General features: G+C 30.9%; 2 protein-coding genes across 2 annotated transcripts; both read left to right on the plus strand.

Moving 5' to 3' along the window:
• Nucleotides 1-2,791: 2,791 nt before the first annotated feature.
• Nucleotides 2,792-3,736, plus strand: LOC109789916 (histone H2AX). Its single transcript, XM_020348970.3, has 2 exons — nucleotides 2,792-3,105; nucleotides 3,287-3,736. The coding sequence occupies exons 1-2, from the start codon at nucleotides 2,905-2,907 to the stop codon at nucleotides 3,506-3,508; spliced, it is 423 nt and encodes a 140-aa protein (XP_020204559.1). The 5' UTR covers nucleotides 2,792-2,904; the 3' UTR covers nucleotides 3,509-3,736.
• A 985-nt stretch (nucleotides 3,737-4,721) lies between these two features.
• LOC109789922 (stress regulated protein) lies at nucleotides 4,722-8,150 on the plus strand. Its single transcript, XM_020348977.3, has 7 exons — nucleotides 4,722-5,731; nucleotides 5,803-6,021; nucleotides 6,516-6,602; nucleotides 6,711-6,857; nucleotides 7,147-7,173; nucleotides 7,288-7,383; nucleotides 7,695-8,150. Exons 1-7 carry the CDS (start codon nucleotides 5,504-5,506, stop codon nucleotides 7,893-7,895), a joined length of 1,005 nt encoding a protein of 334 aa, XP_020204566.1. The 5' UTR covers nucleotides 4,722-5,503; the 3' UTR covers nucleotides 7,896-8,150.
• The last annotated feature ends 143 nt before the right edge of the window (nucleotides 8,151-8,293 follow it).

Genomic DNA, 8,293 nt, shown 5'->3' on the forward strand with positions numbered 1-8,293 from the left:
CTTAAGGTGCCAAAGTTGAATGCTACATTGAATCATTAGATTCTGTTTAGCGTTGGGTAGTATTAACAAAATATTAAGTTTTATTACAGATATTGTAATTTTTAAAGATAAAAAAAAGTAGAATGCTACATTATGATGATAATACCTTAATAAAATGGTTTTTTTTTTTTTTCTTTCTCTTGAGCGTCAAACTTATGGTTAGGAATGAAAAAAAATGGTATCTACTAATGTTTGTTTATAAAACTTGTCATAAATAGATGGTTAAATAGTAGAAGATAAATAGTAAGATGTTGGTATTTATAGATATTTGTACTTTAAAAATATTAAAAATATTTTTTATTATATAAAATAATTTGATTTAATTAATTTTTACTATAAATATATATTTCATAAATATTTGTTTTAGTACAAATATATCACAAAAAATATTTTAATATAAATGTATCTTTTTAAAATAATTTTTTTAATTTATTTTATTTCCCATCTTTTATCTAATTTTTGTATTTTAACAAATATTCATAAATGATGTGAATATCTGCAAACATATAAAATTCATGGATAGCCACTAAATAAATATCCACTCCCACCCATTATCATTTCTACTTATGGTTATAATATCATATGTTTTCAAATTAAAATATTTTAATAATTAAATTTAATCTTTAAATTGAAGAATCTTATTAATAAAATCATCTACAATATTTGAATAATTTAATTTTTAACTTTTAAACTATTATTTTTAAATAAATTATTAGAATAAATTTTAAAAATATTACTAAAATGTTTTCTAAAATTATTTATAAGATCTTGTTTATTTTATAATAACTATCTACCGATACTCATGAAAATTTAAAAAATTTGATTCTTTCATAAAGTATTTATCCGAGGAGATAGATAATGAAAAGGTACTACTCATACCCGTTCCATCTTGTTGACACCCCTATTTGTGTTTGATCATAATCTATTTAAATTTTGATTGAGTCAATTTTAGACTTTAAATTTCTCCTTTTAAATGAATCTAAGTTGAATTATATAAAGTTTATTTCGATAAGTGACACAAATTATAACTTTTTTATTAATGTAGTTGAGATTTTGAGAATAATTTGTATTTTATTATCATACATGATATTATGTGGATTAAATAAATATTTATAATAAAAAATTGTTTTGACATTAGTACGAAGAACACAAATAAAAAATGTTTATAGTTTAAAATTTTTCAATGAAAAAAAGGGAACACATCGAAAACATACAAGGATGAGTTAGACCAAGTTATATATACTTTTTTTTTCTAACTTATTCTTAAATTTTGATGGGATCAAATTTGTAGAATCTAACATGTTCCTATATTTGAATAAACATAGTTTCTTTTAGTAACTTGTAACATGTTCTAATATGTTATTTTTTAACAATTTAACTTATAAGTTCATATATTTTGGACTAAATTAATCTTTAAGTTCATATAGTTACAAATCTTTTAATTTCTTTTTATAATTTAAAAACGTGTAATTAAATCACTAGTCATTAATCATATTACAATTCTATTAATTTATGTTTACAAGATATTGCGACATATGCTAATTGATTACTTTTTTATTATGTTAATGTGATATATTGATATGTTAATTACTTCTTTATTTTCATTTATTTTAAAAGCCTTTAATTAAATCCTTACTTTTAAGTTTTAATTGCTAATAGATAATGATAAATTTAAAAAGTTAAAATATTTTAACTGAAATGGTCAAATACTTAAAATATTATTAATTTTTTATATACATTTTTAATGTTTGATAATAGTTACTTTATAAGTTTATAATTTAAATAATTATTTAATACTTGGATCATATATAGACCAATTTTATATGCAGGCATAGGATTGATTAAAAATAAATAACATCATCATGCTTATGCCACACACATCCTTCTCCTGTCTTGGGCTTTGAATAACATCCATTGCCCCACCAAATATGATATTGTTAATATGACTAGTGTAACTCGATGTTTCATTTTCAAAACTAATTATAGGATATCCTCTCTCTGTTAAATTTGCAATGGTCGTATTCACATGCATCGATTTTCCCATCGCCACATGATTGTTTCCCTTTAAAAAAAAATTAGAGTGCAATTTTCTTTTTTGAAAAATCATTATCACTTTTTTTCCTAGAACTAAAAATATCACTCCACCAAATTATAAACTATATTTTAATTATTTATTTATTCATAAGATTTTTTTTGTCATTTTAATTTTTTTAAAATAATAATTATTTTTAATATAGATACACAATTTTAAATATTTTTTTTCGATTCATTTTTATTATGTTTATAGTATTATTTGGTTCAAAAATCAATTAGATTTTATAGTTTTTATATAAGTAAATTTAGTGTAATAAATTGTACATTTTAAATCAATAAAAAAAATTAAAATCATTTATTAAAATTGAAAATAATAATTATTTTAAAAGAATTAAATTAACTTAATTTTAAAAATAAATAATATGAAGAATTAAAAAAAACTGATTTTTAAAAAATAAGATGAATGACAAAAATAAAATAAAATTTAGTCGATTATAAAATATGTATTCAGATTAATTTATTAGTTATTATTTGGGCTAAAATAGTCATAACGAGTAGCCTTGCAGATTTTGACATTTTTGTGAGGAGTGTTCTAAAATGCTGGAAAACGAAAAAGCAGTTTCCCGCGAATCTGAGTGGGGGTGCCACGTTGGCAATCCGCGTCTCACCCTCTCGACCAATCAGAGAAGATTCTCGAACCCTATATAAAACCATTCCACCCGTAACTCTCTCATCAGCGCCTGCTTCCTCACTTCTCACACACTTTCCGTGCTCCAACATCGAATCGCAAATTCTAGGGTTAGGGTTTTCAATTTCTTCCTCCATCAGAAAATGAGTTCCACTGGCGGTTCAACCAAGGGCGGAAGGGGCAAGCCCAAAGCCTCTAAATCCGTTTCAAGATCGCAAAAAGCTGGCCTCCAATTCCCCGTCGGAAGAATTGCTAGGTTTCTCAAGGCTGGTAAATATGCTGAACGCGTTGGTGCTGGTGCTCCTGTTTATCTCTCCGCGGTTCTCGAGTATCTCGCTGCTGAGGTTTGTGTTTTGTTTATTAGGTTTAGGTTTCATTGCTTTTTGTGTTTCTGATTCTGTTCAATCTGTTTGTTCTTGTTTCGATTTTTGTTTATAATGTTTGATTGTTGACACTGTTAGGGTTTTGGTGGACTGGAATGTTTGAACTGATATGTTTTAATTTGTTGATGTTGTGTTTGTTTAGGTGTTGGAACTGGCTGGGAATGCTGCTAGGGACAACAAAAAGAATCGTATTGTTCCCAGGCACATTCAGCTTGCGGTGAGGAATGATGAGGAGTTGAGCAAGCTTCTTGGATCTGTCACCATTGCCAATGGAGGGGTTTTGCCCAATATTCACCAGACTTTGCTTCCCAAGAAAGCTGGCAAGGGCAAGGGTGAAATTGGATCTGCTTCTCAAGAGTTTTAGGGTTTTTGATGGATGGGTTTAGACTATAGTTTTGATTTTATCGTGGCTGTAATATACGTGGTTTTGGTATTTTCTATATATCTTCTCTGAGAGATTAAGTATTTCTCAGTCAGGTGAACTGAATGGTGTATATCACTTTTGGGTGGGATATCAATGCGAAGTCATGTTTTGATGAATTATAAATGGATGCCATTAAAAAAGCGGTGTTATGATAATATTTTTTCTCCATGGTTGATATTTGCTTTGACTGGTACACACTGTTTTGGTTTTATGGGCTGGCAAGTGATGATGAGATTTAGTTTTCAATATGAGCCTGCATGTTTGCTTTGTTGATGTTTGGCTGCTGGAATTTGTAGGTGTACTTTTGCTGGCTTGTTGCTCCAACTGATAGTTCTGGTAATGACATTTTGAGAACGTGTATCTTTTATGTTTATGCTTTATGCGTGTTGGAGGAGGGGAGGATCGAAAAGGATGGACTAAAATAAGTGAATATTGGTTATATAAGAAATATTGTAGAATTTATACTTGGTTGTTAGTGAGAAATTTATATTTTGAAATTTAATTTTATATAGTTAGATCTTTAATTTAAAATGTTATTTGGATAATTATATTTTTATTAATTAATTGTTTAAAAAATAGAATAAGGGTAGTTTTGGTCAAAATTTTACATAAAAAAATTCAGAAGTGGGTAAAATTAAATGTACATGAGCTTTACTACAAATTCCTTAATTCATTCTCACCACAAACATGTCCAACGAAATTTTAGTTCCTTGATAATGTCCTTTTTGTTCCCTACTAAATTACATCCGCAAACATACCATTAAACTTTGGAGTTACACTGGTTTTCTTGACTGTTGTTTCTTCCTGTCAAGTGTCTGTTGTAGTGGCTGTCATGCGTTTGGGTAGGTAGGTTCATCAAGTGTTTAGGTTATTCTTCTTTATATTTTAGAGCAAGGGTCCCATTGCAGGTTCATCAAGTGTTTAGGTTATTCTTCTTTATATTTTAGAGCAAGGGTCCCATTGCGGTTTTTATTTATTTTTCTGGTCCCCCTCCTTTTTTGTGTCTTGTTATTGGTTAATTCTTTATTTTTCCTGAGCAAGGTTGCTGCTATTTTATCATGTCGTATTTTCATAACGAGGATACGCGCATTTACCCCCAATGTTGCAAATTTCATGACTTTTTCGGCTAGTTTTAGGTAGTCATGTAGTTAAGTTGGTGTGTGGGTGGGGTGTAGTTTCTTTTGACTTTAGATTCCTTGTTCTCTGCTCGTAGGAGAACAACGTAGATCAAGAGTGAAAGAAGTAAAATTCTACGACTAACGGTTAACAAATATAAGGTCGTTTTTCTGTGTTTTATGCGAAAGCTGCTGGTGATTGCAATTTATTTTATTTATTTTATTGGTTTTATGAAAGCATCATGACTTAAGGAATCTCCCAACAAGGAATGACATAAAACTAGCAGTAAAATTGCAGAGCATCAAATTGATGAAACAATTAGACAGTTTTTGGTCTATACTTTTTTGCCGTAGCGATATCTCACGAACCCTAAACAAAATAAGCTACAATCGTAAGCGTACTTTGCTTTGTAGTGTGTCACCAATCGGTTTAAAAACTGTCAATATCTTTATGTTAGAAACGTCGTCGTCAAATATCGAGTAGTACATTCTTCATGCTAGACATATATTCTTATATTTGCAATCATGCTGTCCGAATCTGTTGTAATTTTTTTCGTTAATTGGTGATAACAAAGCAATACACTATGTTTATTATTTTGCAATTTTTTTATTTTTTGTTTAATTTATCTCAGCTATTCAATAAACAGTAACTCTTGGTTAAACGTAAAAAATGTTTCTATGGTTTCATAATTGGTTATCTTGTAATTATGTGGTGAAGAAGGCGTGCAATGAAAAATGCAAAATGGGCCTTCAAAAGCTACGTCGGTGCAAAACAACCAAATACGCAGTAGATAGAGGTAATCCCAATAATTTGGTTTAAATGGTGGGTTTGGGTTTGAGTTTGATGCAGTATGTGGGTGTAGCCTTGACATCATCGTGCCCTAAGGTCCGAATCCAATGTTCCTCCAACGTTGGGGTGTCTAGGCAGCAAGTGTTGGAGAAAGTGGACAAGGAGCTAGCAAGAGGTGATGATAGAGCTGCGCTCACACTTGTGAAGGAATTGCAGGGTAAGCCTGGTGGGCTTCGGTGTTTCGGTGCAGCCAGACAGGTTAGTCTTGCGTTTCTTCTCAACCTTCTGTAGTTTTTTCTTTGGATAATCTTTCTCCTATGCTTATTCAGGTGCCTCAAAGGCTTTACACCTTGGATGAATTGAGGCTAAATGGAATTGAAACTTTGTCTCTTCTGTCGCCCGTCGACACCACTCTTGGTTCAATAGAGAGAAACCTCCAGATTGCTGCTATTGTGGGAGGGCTTGCTGCATGGAATGCCTTTGGAATTTCCCCACAGCAACTATTCTATATATCACTCGCGTTGCTATTTCTGTGGACACTAGACACGGTACTTAGTATTAGAATCAATTTATACACTTATACTTTTGAAGAAATTTATCTAAATAAGGTCACCAGATGAGTGAAGTGATTGAGGTGTTCCTAGAAGACCCATCAATTTTATGCTTGTTTGCATGTTCTGCTGATCATAACCATTTTTTTCTTAGAACAAATCCTACTTGCATATTGGGGAGCTTATTTACTTTTTCTCCTATTTTCCAATGCAAATGAAAGATTTTATTTCCAATATCCTATTTGCCACCTAATAACATTGTTGAAACTTTGGTCTTTTAGCAAGTCAAATGATATCCTATAAACCATGTAGCCAACATCACCCAGCGGGATAAGGTTTGGTTGTTGTATTTTAATTGCCACCTCTGCCAATAACAGACTTTGTAACTATTGAGGATTGAAGGTTCATTGCATTGTAAAACTCTGGACCAAGTTTGTCTATCAATCTTCATCATTACATTTGGGTTTTTTCATCCAATTGATTGTTTGCAGGTTTCTTTTGGTGGAGGTATTGGTAGCTTGGTTGTTGATACGATTGGTCACAGCTTCAGTCAGAAATACCACAATAGGGTTATTCAAGTCAGATTCATGCCATTCAATTATCATGCACTTATAGTAATTTTATTTCTACTAACTTACATAATCTTAATGACCATTAAGTAACCATAACAAAATATAATTATGCAGCATGAAGCTGGTCACTTTTTAATTGCTTATCTGGTAGGAATACTTCCTAAAGGATATGCTATTTCTAGTTTGGATGCTCTACAGAAGGAAGGATCTCTGAATATTCAAGCTGGCACAGCCTTTGTGGATTTTGAGTTTCAAGAAGAAGTAGGTTGCTTTGCCCCCCCATAATGCAACTTATTTAACTTTTAAGGTACCGCACAGAGAGAAAGTAACAACTAGGGATGTGTCTTTGCTTGACTGTTTGTCCTACTAAATACTAGTAATCCAGCTTTGACCTTTGTTACAATTTACTGTAAGACTGTCTCTGACTGTTTCAGTTGAGTGAATATATGTTTTTAACTCGGTAAACTGCTTGATTATCCAGAGTATCACTTGAACTGCATTTAGTTGACACCGATATCTGTTAATTGTTAGCACCTTTCACTTCATGCAGGTTAATACGGGAAAAGTATCAGCTACAGTACGTTGTTATCTTACTAACATCTAATTTTCACATTTACATGTTTGTTTTAGCCAATGTTCTGCAGATTATAAAGTTTAATTATGTGACAAAACCTTTGTTCTGTGTTACTAGACATTGGACAAATTTTCGTGTATAGCATTGGCTGGGGTGTCTACCGAGTATCTTATATATGGATTTGCTGAAGGAGGTCTGGATGACATAAGAAAGGTCTATGCAATTTTTTGATTCAGGGCATGTTTGGATAAATATATTTAGAAGTACTTGTAGGAAAGAAGAACAGAAAGGAAAATTAAAATAAACCTAAAGAAAATAAGATTATGAAGAAACTAATAAGAGAGAACTTCTGTAAAATAGTTTAACTTATGAAGAAATTTATTTCATTTTTTTTTTTAATTTTCTCTCTTAAAAATACTTCTGAATAAGTTTATCCAAACAGACCTTTACTTTCTTAGTCATGACATATGGAAAGCTCAAATGGCATTGACATTACTAACTATAGTTTTCTTAATTGTAAATAGTTGGATTTATTGCTCAAGGGCCTAGGTTTCACCCAGAAGAAGGCAGATTCTCAAGTTAGATGGTCTTTGCTAAATACGGTCTTGCTCTTGCGTAGGCATGAAGCAGCTCGAGCTAAGCTTGCAGAGGCATTGTCAATGGGAAAATCTGTAGGATCCTGCATTGACATTATAGAGAATTCTATGGATGTTTCAGATCTCTAACTGAAGATTGACCCCCCTTGATTCTTCAACTACTCTAAACTTTGCTTCTGGATATGTTGATTCATATTTCCATGAATTTTCATTTGGTATTATTACCTTGGTCGGTTCTTGGAGCAAAATGGGAATATCTTGTTTTACAGTGGAAAGCAGGAATTCAATACAGTTTATTGATTCTTCTGGTTATCACTTTCGGAGGCTGTGTCAAAGATCATTTGCAATGAGAGAAAATGACAATCTTGTTTATTATTTATTGTATGCGGTGAGTATTGTTTTAGCATATATTTTTAAGATATTAATAGATATTAATTATAATCATTTTTTTTAATTTAATACTAGTTTTTTCAAATTATTAAGACTATTTGTAGGAGGATTTATCATTTCTTATAAATTTATAATTT

This window comes from Cajanus cajan, chromosome 6 (assembly GCF_000230855.2).
Source record: "Cajanus cajan strain Asha chromosome 6, NIPB_CcT2T_4, whole genome shotgun sequence".
Classification (NCBI taxonomy): domain Eukaryota; kingdom Viridiplantae; phylum Streptophyta; class Magnoliopsida; order Fabales; family Fabaceae; genus Cajanus; species Cajanus cajan.

Coding starts and splice junctions, on each gene's coding strand:
- LOC109789922 (XM_020348977.3), top strand. CDS start 5,504: ATGGTGGGTTTGGGTTTGAGTTTGATGCAGTATGTGGGTGTAGCCTTG. Junction 7,174..7,287: donor CGGGAAAAGTATCAGCTACA/GTACGTTGTTAT, acceptor CTGTGTTACTAG/ACATTGGACAAATTTTCGTG. Junction 7,384..7,694: donor GTCTGGATGACATAAGAAAG/GTCTATGCAATT, acceptor AATTGTAAATAG/TTGGATTTATTGCTCAAGGG.
- LOC109789916 (XM_020348970.3), top strand. CDS start 2,905: ATGAGTTCCACTGGCGGTTCAACCAAGGGCGGAAGGGGCAAGCCCAAA. Junction 3,106..3,286: donor TCGAGTATCTCGCTGCTGAG/GTTTGTGTTTTG, acceptor GTGTTTGTTTAG/GTGTTGGAACTGGCTGGGAA.